The 23,557-nt window shown below is 48.2% G+C and overlaps 1 protein-coding gene across 2 annotated transcripts in view; it reads right to left on the bottom strand.

The window, feature by feature from the left end:
• The window catches only part of fer1l4 (fer-1 like family member 4), a 229,219-nt gene that overhangs the window by 100,851 nt on the left and 104,811 nt on the right, over positions 1-23,557 (bottom strand). For both annotated transcript variants that reach the window (XM_070896525.1, XM_070896526.1), the window contains 7 exons: positions 20,122-20,274; positions 17,029-17,212; positions 13,274-13,398; positions 11,781-11,915; positions 9,424-9,597; positions 6,654-6,767; positions 6,105-6,266 (listed from right to left, as the gene is read on the bottom strand). In XM_070896525.1, the coding sequence (XP_070752626.1) occupies positions 6,105-6,266; positions 6,654-6,767; positions 9,424-9,597; positions 11,781-11,915; positions 13,274-13,398; positions 17,029-17,212; positions 20,122-20,274 (1,047 nt within the window). The remainder of the gene's footprint in view (positions 1-6,104; positions 6,267-6,653; positions 6,768-9,423; positions 9,598-11,780; positions 11,916-13,273; positions 13,399-17,028; positions 17,213-20,121; positions 20,275-23,557) is intronic.

Below are 23,557 nucleotides of genomic sequence, written 5' to 3'. Positions count from 1 at the left end.
AGATCTGGAACTTTGTGTTCGCAGGTGCAACACGTGTGCTCAGCTGGGCAACGCACCCAGGGAAGCCCCCCTTAGCCCCTGGTCCTGGCCCACCAAGCCTTGGTCACGCATCCATGTGGACTACGCAGGTCCTTTCATGGGAAAAATGTTTTTGGTTGTAGTAGACGCCTACTCCAAATGGATCAATTGTGACATTTTAAATTCAAGCACATCCTCTGCCACGGTAGAAAGTCTACGGGCAATGTTCGCCGCCCACGGTCTACCGGACATTTTGGTCAGCGACAATGGCCCGTGCTCCACAAGCACTGAATTCCAGGACTTCATGGCAGGCAATGGAATTAACCATGTCAGAACGGCACCGTTCAAGCCGGCCTCAAACGGCCAGGCAGAACGAGCAGTGCAGATAATCAAACAGGGGAGGCTCAGAATCCAAGGGGGTTCCCTACAATGCTGCTTATCACGCCTCCTGTTGGCCGACAGATCCCGACCACACTCGCTCACAGGGGTTCCACCCGCAGAGCTGCTAATGAAAAGGACGCTCAAAACCCGGTTATCTCTTACACACCCCACCATGAAAGAAATTGTCGAGAGCAGGCGCCAGTCACAATATAACTACCATGACAGGAATGCGAGGGTGCGATGTATTGATGTAAATGACCCTGTTTTTGTCCTCAACTACACTGCAGGGCCCAAATGGCTCGCAGGCACTGTGATTGCCAAAGAGGGAAATAGGATTCTGGTAGTTAAACTTACCAATGGACAAATCTGCCGCAAACACGTAGATCAAACAAAAAGGAGGTTCAGCAACCCCATCAAAGAAGCAGAGGAAAACACGACGTAGAGTTTACTCCACCACAGGTGACCAAACACCGGAACCAAAGGGAGGAGAGCCCAGTCACTGTGGGCAGTCCGGACAGGCCTGAGGCACTGCAAACAGCAGATACTCAGGCCAGCGCCCAACAACCGGAGCCCCAACTCAGGCGCTCTACAAGGGAGCATAAACCACCAGAGAGACTTAACCTGTGATCCCAATAAGACTTTGGGGGGCAGGTGATGTCATATATTCAACCAGCATTGTAACCCATGTATAATCTGACCTAAGTTGTACACTGTGAGAACAATGATCACTAGGTGGTGAACTTGTGGGAGACACTCCTAACCTGGACCTTCAGGTATAAAAAGGGAAGCTCCACCCACCTTCATCACTTGAGTGCTAAGGAATAAAGGACAGGTCACAGACTGACCTCTCAAGCATGGGCCTCGTGTGCATTTATATTGTATAGTAAGGACGTATCAGAGGGAGTGCAACAAAACGTCACCAGACTGATTCCTGGGATGGCAGGACTGTCTTATGAGGAGAGATTGGGTCGACTAGGCCTGTATTCTCTAGAGTTTAGAAGAATGAGAGGTGATCTCATTGAAACATACAAAATTCTTACAAGGCTTGACAAGGTAGATGCAGGAAGGATGTTTCCCCCGGGCTGGGGAGTCAAGAACCAAGGGTCACAGTCTCAGGATAAGGGGTCGGCCATTTAGGACTGAGATGAGGAGAAACTTCTTCACTCAGAGGGTGGCGAATCTTTGGAATTCTCTGCCCCAGAGGGCTGTGGAGGCTCAGTTGTTGAGTATATTCAAGACAGAGATTGATAGATTTTTGGATATTAAGGCGATCGAGGGATATGGGGACAGTGCAGGAAAGTGGAGTTGAGGTCAGAGATCAGCCATGATCTTGTGGAATGGCAGAGCATGCTCGAGGGGCCGAATGGCCGACTCCTGCTCCTAATGCTTATGTTCATTCTGCCTCCCGGATGTTAGCACCCCCCAAACAGGGTGCAACGCAATTTCACCCGCAATAAGTCACCAGAACCGGATGGGATATATCCTTGGAAGCTGAGGGAAGTTAAGGAGGAAGTTGCAGAAGTACTGGCCGTAATTTTCCAATCCTGCTTAGATACTGGAGTGGTGCCAAAGGACTGGAGAATTGCAAATGTTACATCCTTGTACAAAAATGGGTACAATCCCACTCACCGACTGTCTGCCAGGCCTGACTTTCTGGTCCTGGTCACAAATCAGGGACCTCTGGTCACTCCAGGAAAACAGGACACAGTGAAGCCAGCGGCTGTAAGGTGTGGCCTTCTCTGTAGTACAATAGTCTACTGAGGCCTAGAAATTGGGAGCGATAACGGAACGCTTAGCACTTACCGACCAGGTGTACTGAGTAGATCAACACCTGCTATATTCAGCGGGAGGTTTACAGCGGCGGTACTGCGTGGCGCCCTGATCTCTTTCGCCCGGAGATCGTGACATCATCGCCCCGGTAGCGGTCCGTACCCGAACTTCAGTTCCCTCCCCTGCAGCATTGCCGGGCAAAACCACCAGCGTCCACCGGGAGGCCGGCTGCTTCGGGGATGATGGGTCAGCCCAGCACAGCTGATGGGGCCGGATGGCGGCTGCCAGCGGTGAGCAGGTAAGCTCTTCCTTTGCAGAGTCTGCAGCGATGGCCTTTCCCTTTAAGGGAGCGGAGGAGCCTTCCAACGCGGCATAGTGCTCCAGTACCCCCCCACCTGCTGCTCCTCACACTCCGGGTAGGAAGTGGAGTGTCTGATTTAGTGATCCACTTCCCTCGAGCACAAATGCCGAATTTTAAAAAAAATTAAAAAACATTAGCACATGGCCCTAATTTTTTCAAGTTTTAAAAATTACCAATGGGCGTTCCCACGTTTCTGCCCCTAACTGTCTCGGTCCATACATGAAGAATGGCTGTTTGAGTGAGGTGTCAGAGCGTGTGAAGACACAGAGTACGGCACTACAACAACAGGCAGCAGAGAAGGGGACTTTTTAAATAAAAATGCAGAATCCTCGGTTTTGCAACTTCTTCACTAAGTAACAGTTTGAATTGTGTGGTTAGAACATTTTGGATTATTGTCCTGTTTTTTGTCCCACCCAACTTGTGTCACTGAGAATGACATAGTCACCTAGTCAGCTATTGAACAACATCCTGCAGCACTTGGGGCAACTTGTGACCCAACAGCACAGCATTGTGACAGTATCTGCCTGGCGGACAGCAGCTTGGGATGCTAAGAAATCACCATAGCAACAGCAGATCTTTAGCCCTTCCCATATTGTAAAACGGTCATCATTGGAAAAAACACACTTTAAAATCCAAATCAATAATCGGCAGCCTTCTCAGTGTGGGACCAGCCAGACCCAGCTTCAACCCCAAATCCACACTCAGTAAACTGACCTCAGCCACAGTGGTGGCAGAGGGCCTGGAATTGGGCTCAGAGTCTCTGGGATAGAAAGGCCGGAGCAATTCTGCTCCAGTGTGCTATCCAGGCATTAGTGGACGTTCGGTGCGCAAAGAACAAGGACGAGGAGAGTTGAGATGGGATGAGGATGAGGATGAGGACAAGGAGAGTTGAGATGGGATGAGGATGAGGATGAGGACGAGTTGAGATGGGATGAGGATGAGGACGAGGAGAGTTGAGATGGGATGAGGATGAGGACGAGTTGAGATGGGACGAGGACGAGGAGGAGTTGAGATGGGATGAGGATGAGGACGAGGAGAGTTGAGATGGGATGAGGATGAGGACGAGGACGAGGAGAGTTGAGATGGGATGAGGACGAGGAGGAGTTGAGATGGGATGAGGATGAGGAGGAGTTGAGATGGGATGAGGATGAGGACGAGGAGAGTTGAGATGGGATGAGGATGAGGACGAGGACGAGGAGAGTTGAGATGGGATGAGGACGAGGAGGAGTTGAGATGGGATGAGGATGAGGACGAGGAGAGTTGAGATGGGATGAGGATGAGGACGAGGAGAGTTGAGATGGGATGAGGACGAGGAGGAGTTGAGATGGGATGAGGATGAGGACGAGTTGAGATGGGACGAGGACGAGGAGGAGTTGAGATGGGATGAGGATGAGGACGAGGAGAGTTGAGATGGGATGAGGATGAGGAGAGTTGAGATGGGACGAGGATGAGGAGAGTTGAGATGGGACGAGGATGAGGAGAGTTGAGATGGGATGAGGATGAGGAGAGTTGAGATGGGATGAGGATGAGGACGAGGACGAGGAGAGTTGAGATGGGATGAGGACGAGGAGGAGTTGAGATGGGATGAGGATGAGGACGAGGAGAGTTGAGATGGGATGAGGATGAGGACGAGGAGAGTTGAGATGGGATGAGGACGAGGAGGAGTTGAGATGGGATGAGGATGAGGACGAGTTGAGATGGGACGAGGACGAGGAGGAGTTGAGATGGGATGAGGATGAGGACGAGGAGAGTTGAGATGGGATGAGGATGAGGAGAGTTGAGATGGGACGAGGACGAGGAGAGTTGAGATGGGATGAGGACGAGGAGGAGTTGAGATGGGATGAGGATGAGGACGAGGAGAGTTGAGATGGGATGAGGATGAGGACGAGGACGAGGAGAGTTGAGATGGGATGAGGACGAGGAGGAGTTGAGATGGGATGAGGATGAGGACGAGGAGAGTTGAGATGGGATGAGGATGAGGACGAGGAGAGTTGAGATGGGATGAGGACGAGGAGGAGTTGAGATGGGATGAGGATGAGGACGAGTTGAGATGGGACGAGGACGAGGAGGAGTTGAGATGGGATGAGGATGAGGACGAGGAGAGTTGAGATGGGATGAGGATGAGGAGAGTTGAGATGGGACGAGGATGAGGAGAGTTGAGATGGGACGAGGATGAGGAGAGTTGAGATGGGATGAGGATGAGGAGGAGTTGAGATGGGATGAGGATGAGGACGAGGAGAGTTGAGATGGGATGAGGATGAGGACGAGGACGAGGAGAGTTGAGATGGGATGAGGACGAGGAGGAGTTGAGATGGGATGAGGATGAGGACGAGGAGAGTTGAGATGGGATGAGGATGAGGACGAGGAGAGTTGAGATGGGATGAGGACGAGGAGGAGTTGAGATGGGATGAGGATGAGGACGAGTTGAGATGGGACGAGGACGAGGAGGAGTTGAGATGGGATGAGGATGAGGACGAGGAGAGTTGAGATGGGATGAGGATGAGGAGAGTTGAGATGGGACGAGGATGAGGAGAGTTGAGATGGGACGAGGATGAGGAGAGTTGAGATGGGATGAGGATGAGGAGAGTTGAGATGGGACGAGGATGAGGACGAGGAGAGTTGAGATGGGATGAGGACGAGGACGAGGAGAGTTGAGATGGGATGAGGATGAGGACGAGGAGGAGTTGAGATGGGATGAGGATGAGGACGAGGAGAGTTGAGATGGGATGTGGATGAGGACGAGTTGAGATGGGATGAGGATGAGGACGAGGACGAGGACGAGTTGAGATGGGATGAGGATGAGGACGAGGAGGAGTTGAGATGGGATGAGGATGAGGACGAGGAGAGTTGAGATGGGATGTGGATGAGGACGAGTTGAGATGGGATGAGGATGAGGACGAGTTGAGATGGGATGAGGATGAGGACGAGGATGAGGACGAGGATGAGGACGAGGAGAGTTGAGATGGGATGAGGATGAGGACGAGGATGAGGACAAGTTGAGATGGGATGAGGATGAGGATGAGGAGAGTTGAGATGGGATGAGGATGAGGACGAGGAGGAGTTGAGATGGGATGAGGATGAGGACGAGGACGAGGAGAGTTGAGATGGGACGAGGATGAGGAGAGTTGAGATGGGATGAGGATGAGGGTGAGGATGAGGATGAGTTGAGATGGGATGAGGATGAGGACGAAGAGAGTTGAGATGGGATGAGGATGAGGACGAGGACGAGGAGAGTTGAGATGGGACGAGGATGAGGATGAGGAGAGTTGAGATGGGATGAGGATGAGGACGAGTTGAGATGGGATGAGGATGAGGACGAGGAGGAGTTGAGATGGGATGAGGATGAGGACGAGGACGAGGAGAGTTGAGATGGGACGAGGATGAGGATGAGGAGAGTTGAGATGGGATGAGGACGAGTTGAGATGGGACGAGGATGAGGATGAGGACGAGTTGAGATGCTGTTGGTGCAGAGCCAGCAGTTTAACACATCTCCATTGATAAGGACCCGTTCTAAGTCCAATCCAAATATTTCATCACTAACAACTGTAGTTTTCCAGAATAGTTTGTTACATACCACTTCAAAATACTTCACAAGTTCACCAAAGTTAGGATTCTCCTTGTAATTTGTAATGGTTTCAGACTCTACTTTGTGACCAGCACATTCTATCGTCACTTGGGGCTGCTCCACTTCGAAAAGGTTTATACGTTTCAGGTCCCGGAGACCCCAGAATAAAACCTAGAAAAATAAAGTGTCATTTATCTGGTGTGCAGCACGTGAGGATCAAAGGTCAGCACTGGAAATGTGGAGAGAGATAACTTATGCAATGGAACACACGCAGGCCGAGTGTTCTCTGCTGCTTTTCTGTTTCATGTTGGATTCAAACTACAGTTGAACAGCTTTGGATCACAATTGGACAACAGCAGTTTGCAACTAGAGCAACTGGTTGGTGCTCTCAACAAGGCGCATCTTGACAGAGACAAGACTGGCTTCACACTTCTCCTGAACTCCCAGCTTCAATCAGCACAGCCCCGGCATTAACTCACCCTCATAATAAATGGGTTAACAACTTCATCCTGGAATTACGTCATTGACTGGGGAATTAATATCCAGACGGAAATTTACCTCAATTCTGAACTTCTTGAGCTTTGGCCGGATTGTTGCAGGAATAATTAAATGCTTCCTCTGTTCATCGAGATATTCTGGATCCTTGGATTCTACATCCTCTGGCACAGATGGCTAAAAAGAGTCACATATTTAAGAACAGAGTTGCATTCTCCATTTTCTCACCTTGACAAATCTTTTCTCCAGCTCTCTCATGCCCTCTTGTGTTCACATTTACAATTTTAACTCCCTCCCACGGTGAATCTGCGAGCTATCATCAGCGTCATCCTGTGCTCCCAAAGGAACGCGACCTTCACAGGTGCATAGTCAGATACCAATCCCTGTGAGCATGGCTCCTCACTGGGAGCAGGGATTGAAAATCACCCCCGCAATCTCTTCTATACTCCCTCACTGCATCACTCATTCCACTGCTCTTAGCACGCATGTGCTTTCTCCCACTTCCTTTACAAACAGTTTCTTTTAGTTCGCTCAATCTCGTCGGTCATCTAAAATAAATCCCGGGATCATGAATCCGACAATTCTTCTCCAATTTCTTTTTAATGTCTCACTGTGTTGCCCTGTCCTGCTCCCACTCTATTCCTGAACACTCAGTGTCTCTAGTTTTTGTTAATCGATAAACTAATCAAACTAAGGGAGGATAAAACTCCTGGTCCGGATGGATTGCGCAGCACAGATTAAAATAAGTTAGGGAAGAGATAGCAAAGGCACTATTACATAGATATAAAAATGTATTAGAAAAGGGAATAGTGCCGGAGGACTGGCGGATGGACTGATAATATGATTCATATTTTTTAAAAAGGGAGATGGAACAAGTCGAGAGAACTAGAGACCAATTAGCTTAACGTCAGTGGCAGAAAAGATAATGGAATCCTTACTGAAAGATGTAAAAGAAAACCATCTAGAAACTGAAAATATAATAAAGAGCAGGCAGTACGGATTCCAAAAGGGAAGGTTGTGCTTGGCCAACCTTAACGGATTGTTTGAAGTAACAGAAAGGGTAGATAAGGGAAATGTAGATGATGTGATATATTTAGATTTCTAAATGGCCTTTGATAAGGTACTGCATAGTAGACTGATGACTATTGTCAGTGTGGAGTCAGGGGACAAGTAGCAGAATGGAGAGCAGACCGGCTACAGAACAGATACAGAGAGTCGGAGTTAAAGGTGGGGAATGGTGTTCCACAACAATCGGTGCTGGGACCACTGTTGGTCAAAATTTATATAAACAACTTGGGCTCGGGAATCAAAAGTCTAATTTCGAAATTTGGGGGATGTAGCTAATACAGAAGAAGACTGCAACAAAATACAGGAAGACGTTACTAAACTTGTAAAATGGACGTGCAAAGTGTCACCTCTTCCTGAGGTCCCCACAATCACAGTCGCCAATTCGATTCACTCCACGTGATATCAAGAAACTGACCCTCCGACAGTGCAGGGCCCCCTCAGTACTGCCCCTCCGACAGTGTGGCGCTCCCTCATCACTGCTCCTCCGGCAGTGCAGCACTCCCTCAGTACTGCCCCTCCGACAATGCGGCACTCCCTCAGCACTGCTCCTCCGGCAGTGCAGCACTCCCTCAGTACTGCCCCTCCGACAGTGCGGCACTCCCTCAGTACTGCTCCTCCGGCAGTGCAGCACTCTCTCAGTACTGCCCCTCCGACAGTGCAGCACTCCCTCAGTACTGCCCGTCCGACAATGCGGCACTCCCTCAGCACTGCTCCTCCGGCAGTGCAGCACTCCCTCAGCACTGCCCCTCCGACAGTGCGGCACTCCCTCAGTACTGCTCCTCCAGCAGTGCAGCACTCCCTCAGTACTGCCCCTCCGACAGTGCGGCGCTCCCTCAGTACTGCCCCTCCGACAGTGCGGCGCTCCCTTAGTACTGCCCCTCCGACAATGCGGCACTCCCTCAGTACTGCTCCTCCAGCAGTGCAGCACTCCCTCAGTACTGCCCGTCCGACAATGCGGCACTCCCTCAGCACTGCTCCTCCGACAGTGCGGCACTCCCTCAGTACTGCCCCTCCGACAGTGCGGCACTCCCTCAGTACTGCCCCTCCGACAGTGCGGCGCTCCCTCAGTACTGCCTCTCCGACAGTGCGGCACTCCCTCAGTACTGCTCCTCCAGCAGTGCAGCACTCCCTCAGTACTGCCCCTCCGACAGTGCGGCGCTCCCTCAGTACTGCCCCTCCGACAATGCGGCACTCCCTCAGTACTGCTCCTCCAGCAGTGCAGCACTCCCTCAGTACTGCCCGTCCGACAATGCGGCACTCCCTCAGCACTGCTCCTCCGACAGTGCGGCACTCCCTCAGTATTGCCCCTCCGACAGTGCGGCACTCCCTCAGTACTGCCCCTCCGACAGTGCGGCGCTCCCTCAGTACTGCCTCTCCGACAATGCGGCACTCCCTCAGTACCGCCCCTCCGACAGTGCGGCACTCCCTCAGGACTGCTCCTCCAACAGTGCAGCACTCCCTCAGTACTGCCCCTCCAGTATGGCACTGAAGCTTTGGTTAACCACAGACTGTAGAGAAGTTGAGGAGAAATATCACACCAGGGTCACAGTGACACAGAATACCTTTAATGAATTTGATGGCATGCGCAGTGCTGTGAACAGAAGTCAGTGTGAAGGGGTGCCAGTCGGGAGATGGATGGTGGGAGAGGTGGGCGTGCTTTAATGGGTGATCCTTGCTGGACAATCAGCAGGAAGTTGACTGGTGTCTGCTGTTAATTTGCTACAAAGACCAACATGACTAATCTGAGAAGCTTTGCTTTTCCTACCTCTCCATATCCACTGTAGTCAAGTTCGATCAGCTCGAAAGCCGCCAGCAGCTCGCCGCCCATTGTCTGCCCTTTGTAAATGTCGTGAAACGTTAAGGAAGGTCTCACATACGCATCCTCCTGCAACTTAATGCTGGGAGCTGCAAAAGCCCGGCCCAGGAACTCTGGGCCTCCCTGTGTATAAAAAACAACAGCCTCTGATTAATGCCCAAACTCATCCCATCAATATATCCTGGGACAGGTTTGTTGCAGAACCAAAACGCAACATCACAGAATAGTAGATTTGCAATTCCCCATCCAACTCATTCCCAAACTCAACACTTGACTGTGTGCAGGGACACGTGGAGGTGATGGGAGGGAGGCCGACAGAGTTCGCCATGATTTCTCACCTACAATTTCTGCCACCGATACTGAAAGAATACTACCCACCAGTACTGTACCCGTGTTATACAGTGACAGACCTGTACCCACCAGTACTGTACCCGTGTTATACAGTGACAGACCTGTACCCACCAGTACTGTACCCGTGTTACAGTGACAGACCTGTACCCACCAGTACTGTACCCCAGTGTTATAGTGACAGACCTGTACCCACCAGTACTGTACCCGTGTTACAGTGACAGACCTGTACCCACCAGTACTGTACCCCAGTGTTATAGTGACAGACCTGTACCCACCAGTACTGTACCCCAGTGTTATACAGTGGCAGACCTGTACCCACCAGTATTGTACCCCAGTGCTATACAGTGACAGACCTGTACCCACCAGTACTGTACCCCAGTTATACAGTGACAGACCTGTACCCACCGGTACTGTACCTCAGTGTTATACAGTGACAGACCTGTACCCACCAGTACTGTACCCCAGTTATACAGTGGCAGACCTGTACCCACCAGTATTGTACCCCAGTGTTATACAGTGACAGACCTGTACCCACCAGTACTGTACCCCAGTGTTATACAGTGACAGACCTGTACCCACCGGTACTGTACCCCAGTTATACAGTGGCAGACCTGTACCCACCAGTATTGTACCCCAGTGTTATACAGTGACAGACCTGTACCCACCAGTACTGTACCCCAGTTATACAGTGACAGACCTGTACCCACCGGTACTGTACCTCAGTGTTATACAGTGACAGACCTGTACCCACCAGTACTGTACCCCAGTGTTATACAGTGACAGACCTGTACTCACCAGTACTGTACCCCAGTGTTATACAGTGGCAGACCTGTACCCACCAGTATTGTACCCCAGTGCTATACAGTGACAGACCTGTACCCACCAGTACTGTACCCCAGTTATACAGTGACAGACCTGTACCCACCGGTACTGTACCTCAGTGTTATACAGTGACAGACCTGTACCCCCCAGTACTGTACCCCAGTTATACAGTGGCAGACCTGTACCCACCAGTATTGTACCCCAGTGTTATACAGTGACAGACCTGTACCCACCAGTACTGTACCCCAGTGTTATACAGTGACAGACCTGTACCCACCAGTACTGTACCCCAGTTATACAGTGGCAGACCTGTACCCACCAGTATTGTACCCCAGTGTTATACAGTGACAGACCTGTACCCACCAGTACTGTACCCCAGTGTTATACAGTGACAGACCTGTACCCACCAGTACTGTACCCCAGTGTTATACAGTGGCAGACCTGTACCCACCAGTATTGTACCCCAGTGTTATACAGTGACAGACCTGTACCCACCAGTACTGTACCCCAGTGTCATACAGTGACAGACCTGTACCCACCAGTACTGTACCCCAATGTTATACAGTGACAGCCCTGTACCCACCAGTACTGTACCCCAGTGTTATACAGTGACAGACCTGTACCCACCAGTACTGTACCCCAGTGTTATATAGTGACAGACCTGTAACCACCAGTGCTGCACCCTAGTGTTAGACAGTGACAGACCTGTACCCACCAGTACTGTACCCCAGTGTTATACAGTGACAGCCCTGTACCCACCAGTACTGTACCCCAGTGTTATACAGTGACAGCCCTGTACCCACCAGTACTGTACCTCAGTGTTATACAGTGATAGACCTGTACCCACCAGTACTGTACCCCAGTGTTATACAGTGACAGACCTGTACCCACCAGCACAGTACCCCAGTGTTATACAGTGACAGACCTGTACCCACCAGTACTGTACCCCAATGTTACACAATTCTAAGCACTGTCTCTAAACTCGTACAGCAGTACAAATGTATTATTGTACAGCTGGGTGTTATTCACAATTCAAGCGATCGTACAAAATGTCATCCACCAGCATTATAATTTTATCTTAGTGACAAGTCTGCTGTTAGTCTTTTGTGAAATTGTGTGAAGCTATGACTCACAAAGCTCTCATAGTCAAAGATATTGATGATGATTATGGGGGGGTCATTCTTCAGTTCCTGTTTACTTCCCTCGATCAGGATTTGATCAAACAGCAACATCTCGCACCACATTGGGGAAAGAGTTTCTTCCAGATTCTGTGGAATAATTGAAGAGAAAATTACGTCTGCTATGAGTTCTGTCTCTCAATGACTGTTATAACGATAGCAGTCCCATGGCACTGAGTGAGATAAATCCCAAATCATGCAACGCCACCAGAGCCAGCTCCGGGTTTATTGGTCTGCGATGAGCAGCAAAAATCAGCAACTGTTAAATGGAAAATAGCAAATGCTGCAGATAAGGCCAGGGGCAATTATGCTGCTGAAAATACTCACGCCTCTGTATTCATTCCATATTACTAACCATACCTGGTTTGCTTAAGCATCTCCAAAACCAAAAGACAGAAGTGTTTACACAGATATTGTCTGATCTGGACTGCACACTCTCTGTTGGGGGCACAGATACTTACCTAAAGTTTGAAACTGTAGAGACAGGATGACAAGCCGAGGCCGAGAGACATCGCAGAGTTACAGGAACACTGCTGGAGCTCACAGGGGGTTGTGACTCTTTAGGGTACGAAAAGAATGAAAGGAAACCGAAACACTTTCTGAATAATGATATCGACATAAAGACATGAGAGTTTACCAGATAAAGGTGCAACTTGAAATTCAGAATGATCAGTTCATCTGTTCAGGAGATGAGGGGTTAAATTGTCTGCTTCTTCTGGAATGGCTGTGAAATGGTTGTATTTCTATCTACGTGTCCCAAGTCTGTTACTGAGCAGAACAGCCTGCTCACATTTACATGTTTTTCACAGTTCACGGTCTAGCAGACAACTGTCTGATCGCTAACCTTGGATTTATCTCTTATTGTTAGAGGTCAATGGCCTTCAAAGAGTACAGCAAATCTTTCTGACAGCAGCTTAAAGCAAGAATAATATCCATTGTAGTGTTCGAGCTTCGAACATCCCGGCAGGCAGCAAAGACCAGCATGCACTCTGATTCTGGCCAAGCTGGCACTTCTGTTCGTTCCTTTGTTGTTCGTACTTTGAACGAAATTCTGCTCGATCCAGGCTTCACATCGACTCTCTTAGTCTTCCGTAAAAACAGGTATTAAAAGTCCATATTGAAAAGTCTAAAATCCTTCATGTTTAACCAGCTAAAATCATGAATCTTGCAGCACTTGTCGACTTCCTGCTGCTTGTCCAGCTAACCACTTGTGCCCGTTAAGACACAGTCTTACAGGAACTGAATGGGAATACACCACAAAAGCCCCAAGGAGTCAGGAAGTACAATCACCCAGCTATGCCCTGGAATACTGCAAACCTGACTGCCTCAGATAAGTGAGTCTGCCCCAGAGGACTGACTTGGAGCAAACTTGACCTCAAAAGACTCCACTTAACATCAGACAAAATTCATCAAATTAAAACGGTGTACATTACATTAAAGTTTCTTACCCTGGTTGATTGACATTGAGTTGAAAACACAACTCTTGCGAAAGGGTCTGATAATCCGGTGTCATCAGCTGCAAGGACACCTCGAGCTTGGTACATATGGGCTCGCAGCTGGAAATAACTGTTGTCTATGAGCAGGAAAAAGTTATAGATATTCACTAACATACAACTATCGAACCTTTAACGCAGTAAAACGTCCCAAGGTGCTTCACAGGAGCATAGTCAGACAGAAATTGACACTGTGCCAAAGCAGGAGACGTTAGAACGGTGACCAAAAGCCTGGTCAATATGGCAGATTTTAACGAGTATCTAACAGGAGGAGAGAGAGGTGGAGAGGGAATGCAGAGCTTCAAGCACAGCCACCAATGGGGATACACAAAGATAGAATTGGAGGAGTGCAGACATCTCAAAGAGGTTTGGCCTGGAGGAGGTTAGAGATATAGGGAGGGGTTGAGACCACGGAGGGATTTGAAAACAAGGATGAGAATTTTAAATTCGAGGCTTTGCTGGACTTGGAGCCAATGTAGGTCAGCGAGCACAGGAGTGATGGATGAATGAGACTTGGTGCGAATTACGATACAGGCAGGAGTGATGGGTGAATGAGACTTGGTGCGAATTAGGATACAGGCAGCAGTGATGGATGAATGAGACTTGGTGCGAATTAGGATACAGGCAGCAGTGATGGATGAATGAGACTTGGTGCAAATTAGGATACAGGCAGGAGTGATGGATGAATGGGACTTGGTGCGAATTAGGATACAGGCAGGAGTGATGGATGAATGAGACTTGGTGCGAATTAGAATATAGGCAGGAGTGATGGATGAATGAGACTTGGTGCGAATTAGGATACAGGCAGCAGAGATTTGGAAGAGCTCAAGTTTATGGACAGTGCAGGGTGGGGACAAATCCACGGATGAGGGTTTCAGCAGTAGATGAGCTGAGGCAGGGGCAGAGACAAAAACTATGCTCAACACAGTCCAGGTGAATAAACATAAGAATTAGGAGCAGGAGTCGGCCATTCGGCCCTCGAGCCTGCTCCGTCATTCAATGAGATCATGGCTAATCTTCTATCTCAACTCCACTTTCCTGCACTGTCCCCATATCCCTTGATCCCCTTAATATCCAAAAATCTATCGATCTCTGTCTTGAATATACTCAAAGACTGAGCCTCCACAGTCCTCTGGGGCGAAGAATTCCAAAGATTCACCACCCTCTGAGTGAAGTATTTTCTCCTCGTCTCAGTCCTAATGACCGACCCCTTATCCTGAGACTGTGACCCCTAGTTCTAAACTCGCCAGCCCAGGGAAACATCCTCCCTGCATCTACCCTGTCAAGCCCTGTAAGAATTTTGTATGTTTCAATGAGATCACCTCTCATTCTTCTAAACTCTAGAGAATATCGGCCTAGTCTACTCAATCTCTCCTCATAGGACAATCCCCCCCATCCCAGGAATTAGTCTGATGAACCTTCGTTGCACTCCCTCTATGGCAAGTATATCCTTCCTTAGGTAAGGTCTCACCAGGGCCCTATATAATTGCAGTAAGACATCTTTGCTCTTATACTTAAATCCTCCTGTAATAAAGGCCAACACACCATTTGCTTTCCTAATCACTTGCTGTACCTGCAGGTTAACTTTCAGTGATTCATGTACAAGGACACCCAGGTCCCTCTGAACACCAACATTCCCCAATCTCTCACTATTTAAAAAATACTCTTGCTTTTCTATTTTTCCTACCAAATTTCTTCACATTATATTCCATTTGCCATGTTCTTGCCCACTCACTTAGCCTGTCTATATCCCCTTGAAGCCTCTCTGCATCCTCCTCACAACTTATATTCCTACCTAGCTTTGTATAATCAGCAAACTTGGATATATTACATTTGGTTCCCTCATCCAAATCATTGATATAGATTGTGAATAGCTGGGGCCCAAGCTCCGATCCTTGCGGCACCCCACTAGTTACAGCCTGCTGACCCAAATATGACCCGTTTATTCCTACTCTCTGTTTTCTGTCCGTTAACCAATCCTCAATCCAGGCTGGTTTATCACCCCAATCCCATGAGCCCTAATTTTGTTTAATAACATCTTATGTGGCACCTTATCAAATGCCTTCTGAAAAGCCAAATACATCACATCCACTGGTTCCCCCTTATCTATTCCGCTAGTTACAACCTCACAAAACTCTAACATTTGTCAAACATGATTTCTCTTTCATAAATCAGTGTTGACTCTGCCCAATCCTATTATTATTTTCTAAATGCCCTGTTACCATTTGCTTAATAATAGATTCTAGCATTTTCCCTATTACTGATGTCAGGCTAAGTGGTCTGTAGTTCCCCGTTTTCTCTCTCCCTCGTTTCTTAAATAGCGGGGTTACATTAGCCACCTTCCAATCTGCGGGAACCTTTCTGGAATTTTGGAAGATGACAACCAATGCATCCACTATCTCTATAGCCATCTCTTTCAAAGCCCTAGGATGTAGGCCATCAGGTCCAGGGGCTTTATCGGCTCTCAGTCCCATTCATTTCCCCAATACTATTTTTGTACTAATACTAATTTCTTTCAGTTCCTCATTCTCACTAGACCCTTGGTTCTCCACTATTCCGGGAGGTTTTTTGTGTCTTCTTCCGTGAAGACAGACACAAAGTATCTGTTTAATTTCTCTGCCATTTCCTTATTCCCCATTATAATGTCTCCTGTCTCAGCCTGTAGAGCCCCCACATTTACAGTCGCTAATCTTTTCCTTTTTATATACCTATAGAAGTTTATACCGTCTGTTTTTATGTCTCTCGCTAGTTTACTCTCATATTCTATTTTCCCTTTATCAATTTCTTGGTCCTCCTTTGCTGAATTCTAAAATCTTCCCAATCCTCAGGCTTACTGCTCTTTTTGGCAACATTATAAGCCTCTTCCTCTGATCGAATATTATCTTTAGCTTCTCTTGTTAGCCACGGTTGGGCCGCTTTTCCTGTGGGATTTTAGTGCCTTAAAGGAATGTATGTTTGTTGTAAATTATGTATTCTTTAACTGCTAGCCATTGCTTGTCTACCGTCGTATGTTTTAATGTAGTTTCCCAATCTACCTTCGCCAACTCTCCCCTCATACCTACGTAGTTTGCTTTGTTTAGATTTAAGACCCTAATTTCGGATTTAACTAAATCACTTTCAAACTCAATATAAAATTCTATCATATTATGGTCACTCTTCCCTAAAAGTCCCTTTACTGCAAGGTTATTAATTAACCCTTTCTCATCACAACATACTGATCTAAAAAACCATCTTGTATACATTCCATGAATTCGTCCTCTACACTATTACTGCATATTTGATTTGTCCAGTCTATATGTAGATTAAAGTCCCCCATGATTACTGTGTTACTCTTATTACATGTGTTTCTAATTTATACTGTGCCCTATATTACCACCACTGTTTGGGGGCCTATAAACAACTCCCACCAATGTTTTCTGCCCCTTGCTGTTTGTTAGCTCCACCCAGACTGATTCTACTTCTTGATTTTCTGAGCAAAGATCCTTTCTCTCTCACTGTCTTTATCCCATCCTTTAATCGGGGCTCTCCCTCCCATTTTGCCCATCTCTTCTAAAAGTTAAGTATCCTGGAATATTTAGTTCGCAACCTTGGTCACTTTGCAACCACATCTCTAATGAATATCAGATCAAACCTATTAATTTCTAATTGAACACATTCAGGGTGAATGGACGCGATGAGGGTGAACGGACGCGGGTAGTTCTGTTCCTTACAGTCACTGTTGAGCCGGATCGGTGGCAGAGTTCGAGGGACATCGGTTCTCCTTACAGCTTCCTCATAGATGGGAATAAACTCCTCGGGTAGACTGCTGATGTTGCTCTTGGTGGACCTTGTGACTCCCAGCCACATGTAAACCTCCAGTTTAGCAAAAATCTCTCCAATAGGTGCACCTGGAGCCTGGTTGCAAACAACAGAACAGGTCACTGTCAGAAGGGAGTGCTCCACTTTGATCGGTGTGTTTAAAGGGTCACCACATCAAACACTTTTACTAAAACAAAAGCAAAATATTGCAGGTGCTGGAAATCGGAAATAGAAACAGACAATGCTGGAGACACTCAGCAGGTCGGGCAGCATTTGTGGAGAGAGAAACAGAGTTAACCTTTCAGGTCAATGACCTTTCGTCAGAACTAGAGAAATTTAGAGATGATGGGCAGGATGTACTGGAAAGGCTGGATGTGCTGAGAGTGGATAAGTCTCCTGGTCTGGATGGCTTGTATCCCGGGTTGCTGAGGGAAGTGGGGTGGAGATAGCAGAAGGGATCACCATAATCTTCTGATCTTCCCTCGACGTGGGGGAGTGCCAGAGGATTGGAAAGTGGCAAATGAGACACCCTTGTTCAAGAAAGGATACAAGGACAATCCTAGTAACTACAGGCCGGTCAGTTTAACATCAGTGGTGGGTAAGGTTTTAGAAACAATAATCAGGGGAAAAATTAACAGGCACTGGGAGAAGTTTAAGTTAATTAAGGAGAGCCAGCAGGATTTATAAAAGGCAGATCGTGTTTGACTGAGCTAATTTAATTTTTTGATGCAGTAACAGAGAAGGTTGAAGAAGAGAATGCAGTGGATGTTGTCTATATGGATTTTAAGAAAGTGTTTGACAAAGTACCACATAAAAGGCTAGTTAGCAAAATTGAGGCTCATGGAATAGGAGGGTCAGTGTCAGCTTGGACAGGAAACAGAGGGTGGTGGTGAACGGTTATGTCTCAGACGGGAGGATGGTAGACAGTGATGTTCCCCAGGGGTCAGTGCTGGGACCACGGCTTTTTCTGATTATATATATAAATGACTTGGATATTGGAATACAAAGTAACATTTCAAAATTTGCCGATGATACCAAACTTGGAGGTGTGGCAAACAGTGAGGACGATACCAATCGACTGTAACAGGACATAGATAGGCTGGCAGAATGGGCAGACACATGGCAGATGGAATTTAATACAGAGAAGTGTGAGCTGATGCATTTTGGCAGAAGGGATAGGGAGAGACATTACAGACATAATGGCACAGTTGTAAAGAGTGTGCAGGGACAGAGGAACCTGGGGATCATGTGCATCAATCCCTGAAGGTGGCAGGACATATTGAGAGAGTAGTTAGCAAAACACATGGGATCATTGGGATAAATAGAGGTACTGAGTACAACAGCAGGGAGGTTATGCTGAACCTTTATAAAGCTCTGGTTAGGCCACAACTGGAGTACTGCGCCCAGTTCTGGTCAGCACACTCTACGAAGGATGTGAAGGTCCTCGGGAGGGTGCAGAGAAGATTTACCAGAATGGTTCCAGCGATGAGGAATTTTAGCCACAAGGTTGGGTTGGAGAAGCTGGGTTTGTTCTCCTTGGAGCAAAGGAGGTTGAGGGGAGATTCGATAGAGGTATACAAGATTATGACGGGTTTGGATAAGTTAGACAGAGAAAAGCTGTTCCCATTAGCTGATGGTACAAGGACTAGGGGACAGACTGAAGGTTTTGGGCACGAGATACAGGGGGAATGTGAGGAAGGACTTTTTTATGCATCGAGTGGTAATGACCTGGAACCCGCTGCCTACTAGAAGCAGAGACAATCAATGATTTCAAAAGGAAACTGGATAGGCACTTGGGAGAAATAAACCTGCAGAGCTACAGGGATAGAGCGGGGGAATGGAACTGACTGGATTGCTCGACAGAGAGCAGGTATGGACTCAATGGGCCGAATGCCCTCCTTTTGTGCCGTAATGACTCTATGGGTCGAAATTTCATTTTTTAACACCACGCGTTGCCGGCGGAGAGGGGCGGCGAAGTCCTGACCGTCGGTGGAGACCCGTTCCTGGACTGACTGTAAATTCAGTCGGGCAGTGGGGGATGGCGGTAAGACTTACCACTGCATGCTCAGCCGCTATCCACATGGTGATGTCATCGAGCGAGATTCGGTGAGTACAGCAGGCCATACCGCAGGTGTCCATACAGCCTGGGAAAGGTGGTGCGACATCGGGAGTCCCAGGGCGGGAGTGTCCAGGGATCAAGGTCAGTGTTTATAAGGTTTTTCGGTATTAATGGGATCAATGGGGAGGTGTGGGTGAGGGACATTGAGCTTCACTGGAACAATGGAGGGGGCCGAGGACTGAGAATTAAAATGGCAAGTGACTGGAAGCTCAGGAGCTTTCTCATTACCAAACCTGACTGGCTTCAGTCTGTCTTCTGTCAGCCAGTGTCCGAGTCTCTGACTAATCGCCCTCTGTTCACAGTCAATACCCGATCAAAGACTTTCCAATTCAATGGCAGTCATTGAGGTGATTTTACCATTGCCTAGATAGTCCAATAAATTACTTATTGTTTACAATCAATGGGGAAGCAACATCGAACCTAGAAAAGGAGCATCTCAACAACCTATTGTTGCACTGTGTACACTCTGGGACTGGTTGCGTTTTGCTGCGGTGATCGGGCCCTTATTATGCAGAGGGCCTGACATCTGTTTAAGGTATGGGATCCTACACAACAATTCTCTGGTCGTTACCAACGTGACGCGTGGCAGTGCCGGCTTGTAATGAGTGCGTACTTCCTGCCCGCCATATTGGAGGCTTAGGAGCCCGTCTAGTGCCCGAAAAACATGGACTGCGCGACTGAATATGTAGCTCTCCATCTTCTCCTCCAGCACCATCCACACATGGACATCAGGGCAGCTACACACCAATCAGGAGAGAGCGAGGGGAACATAGCCAAACAACCCCAAACAGTCGTGACATTAACCAACAGAACATTGGTTCATGGCAGGGCCACGTTGCAGTGTGACGCAGTGACGATGGGTAAAGCTGTTCCTGCCTTTGCTTACCTTCATGATGATGGACTGAATTTTCCCGCAGTCTTTTCCCTTCTCTTCCTCGACCACTGAGTAAAGAATCTGTCTGGCAGGTATCCGTGCAAATGCTACACGCTTCCCATTGCTCAGCATCCAGATAAAGACATCCGGGATTGGTGCTTGGGGCTGACGGAAAACCAGAGGAATAAATACAGAAAATTCCAGAACAGTTTTGTCCGATGGGGAATATTCTCCATGACTGAAGATCCCAGAAACCCAGTCACCCCAAGCTGTGACCTGACACAAGCTCACCATGTCAGGAATGTTCTAGACTCCCCACCGCCCGGAATGTTCTAGACTCCCCACCACCCGGAATGTTCAGCCTTCCCACCGTCCAGAATGTTCTAGATTCCCCACCGCCAGGAATGTTCTAGATTCCCCACCGCCCGGAATGTTCTCGATTCCCCACCGCCTGGAATGTTCTCGATTCCCCACAGTGAGGAATGTTCTAGACTCCCCACCGCCTGGAATGTTCTAGACTCCCCACCGCCCGGAATGTTCTAGATTCCCCACAGTGAGGAATGTTCTAGATTCCCCACCACCTGGAATGTTCTAGATTCCCCACAGTGAGCAATGTTCTAGACTCCCCAGCGCCTGGAATGTTCTGGATTCCCCACCACCTGGAATGTTCTAGATTCCCCACAGTGAGGAATGTTCTAGACTCCCCACCGCCTGGAATGTTGTAGACTCCCCACCGCCCGGAATGTTCTAGACTCCCCAACACCCGGAATGTTCTAGATTCCCCACCGCCCGGAATGTTCTAGACTATACGCCATCAGGAGGGAGTCAGTCACTCATAATTTTTATAACAAGGACCAACATGTGAATTTAATTTCTCACAAAGACAAAAAATAAAATGACACAGGCCCTGATTATAGGGACACGGGCCTTGATTATAGGGACACGGGCCTTGATTATAGGGACACGGGCCCTGATTATAGGGACACGGGCCCTGATTAAAAGGACACGTGTATATTGGGATTATACATGGTCACTGATTTCCATTTCCATGGACTGAGGTACCACATTACAACAATGGAAGTGTTTGGCTCACTCACCACCCTCTCCTGGAAGATTACACGGATTGGAACAGAATTTCTTGGATATTGATGGTTTTTAATTGTGGGAACAGTAATTATTAGCGAACCGAGTTTTAATTTAAATGCTGAAATGTGATATTTACTCGATAGCACTGGGTGAGAATAGAGCTCAGAAATATAACCGACACTTAACAATGGATCAATACACAGCGGTGTCTCTCAGATCACACGGCAATGACTCAGCTCCCCTGCCCCTCCACCCCAAGTCTATTTTCTTTCATTTGATTACTGGGCATTAAAACTGTCTGAATTCACAACAGCTACATTGCGTTTGTAGAAATTGATCAGTCAGAGCCCTGGGGGTGTAAGAACAATGCAGCAAACCTTGGTGCCCAGGGTATCCAGGGTCGAGTAACTGGCGTGTTGAGAGAGGTCACCAGTGTGAGTGGTAGGAAAGATAATGAAATCTTTACTCAAAGATGTAATAGGAAAAAATCTAGATACGGAAAATATAATAAGTCAGCATAGATTTCAAAAGGGACGGTCGCTATTGACCAACATTATTCAATACTTTGAAGAAGTAACAGAAAGAATTGATATGGGTAATGCAGCAGACAGAATATGTTTGGATTTTCAAAAGGCCTGCAATAATGTACCGCATAGTAGACTGATGACCATGGTCAGAACATGTGGAGTCAGGGGACAAGTAGCAGAATGGATATCAGACCGACTACAAAACACAGAGTAGGGTTAACGATAGTTACTCAGACTGGCAAATGGTGGGAAGCAGGGTCCCACAAGGATCGGTTGTTCACATTTACAGTAAGGATGCTTCAACACCAAACTAGAGAGGGCATAGTTAATATTGGGGAGGACTGCAACAAATTACAAGACGACATTAATAAATTTGAAGAATGGGCATATTTTGTTGTGTAAATGGGGTAGAGGAGCAGAGTGATCTGGGGGCATAAATACACAAATCACCAAAAGTAGCTTCACAAGTTAAGAGGACCAATAATAAAGCAGCGGGGCTCAGTTATAGAGGAATAGAACTCAAAAGCAAAGAAGTTACGTGAAACTTATATCGAATCTTGGTTACACAGGATTACACGGGATACACGGCGCAGAAACAGGCCATTCGGCCCAACCAGTCCATGCCGGTCGTATGCTCCACTCGAGCCTCCTCCCGTCTTTCCTCATCTAACTCTATCAGCATAACCCTCAAATCCCTTCTCCCTCATATTGCTTGTCTAGCCTCCCCTTAAATGCATTGATACTACTCGCCTCAACCCCTCCCTCCCTGGGAGAGAGTCCCACATTCTCACCCCTCCCACCCTGGGAGAGAGTCCCACATTCCCACCCCTCCCTTCCTGGCAGAGAGTCCCACATTCTCACCCCTCCCTGGGAGAGAGTCCCACATTCCCACCCCTCCCTCTCTGGGAGAGAGTTCCACATTCCCACCCCTCCCTCCCTGGGAGAGAGTCCCACATTCTCACCCCTCCCTCCCTGGGAGAGAGTCCCACATTCCCACCCCTCCCTCCCTGGGAGAGAGTCCCACATTCCCACCCCTCCCTCCCTGGGAGAGAGTCCCACATTCCCACCCCTCCCTCCCTGGGAGAGAGTCCCACATTCCCACTCCTCCCTCCCTGGGAGAGAGTCCCACATTCCCACCCCTCCCTCCCTGGGAGAGAGTCCCACATTCCCACCCCTCCCTCCCTGGGAGAGAGTCCCACATTCCCACCCCTCCCTCCCTGGGAGAGTCCCACATTCTCACCCCTCCCTCCCTGGGAGAGAGTCCCACATTCTCACCCCTCCCTCCCTGGGAGAGAGTCCCACATTCCCACCCCTCCCTCCCTGGGAGAGAGTCCCACATTCTCACCCCTCCCTGGGAGAGAGTCCCACATTCCCACCCCTCCCTGGATAAAGACATTTCTTTTGAATTCGCTATTTGATACCTCACATTTATCTGTGTTGAAATTCATTTGCGAATGATATGCCCATTCTGCGAGTTTATTAATATCCCCCTGTAATGTGTTGCAGTCCTCCTCGGTACTGACTGTCTCCCCCCGCCCCACACACAATTTGGTGTCATCCACAAATTCAGAGCATACTTGGAGCAGTGTGCACAGTTCTGGTCTTCATATTACAAAAAGGATATACAGGCACTGAAGAAGGTGCCAAAAATATTTACTAGGATGATACTGGACTAAGGGGTTATAATTATCAGCAAAGACTGAACAGGCTGGAGGTCTTTTCTCTCGAAAAGAGATGGCTGAGGGTGAGCTAATAGAGTTATGGAGGGGTTCAGTCGGGTCGACCTAGAGATGTTTCCACGGTCCCAAGTTTCCACATGATTTGCGCCTGATTTT

Source organism: Pristiophorus japonicus, chromosome 12 (assembly GCF_044704955.1).
Source record: "Pristiophorus japonicus isolate sPriJap1 chromosome 12, sPriJap1.hap1, whole genome shotgun sequence".
NCBI classification, from domain to species: domain Eukaryota; kingdom Metazoa; phylum Chordata; class Chondrichthyes; family Pristiophoridae; genus Pristiophorus; species Pristiophorus japonicus.
This window is presented reverse-complemented; position numbering and strand designations above follow the sequence as displayed.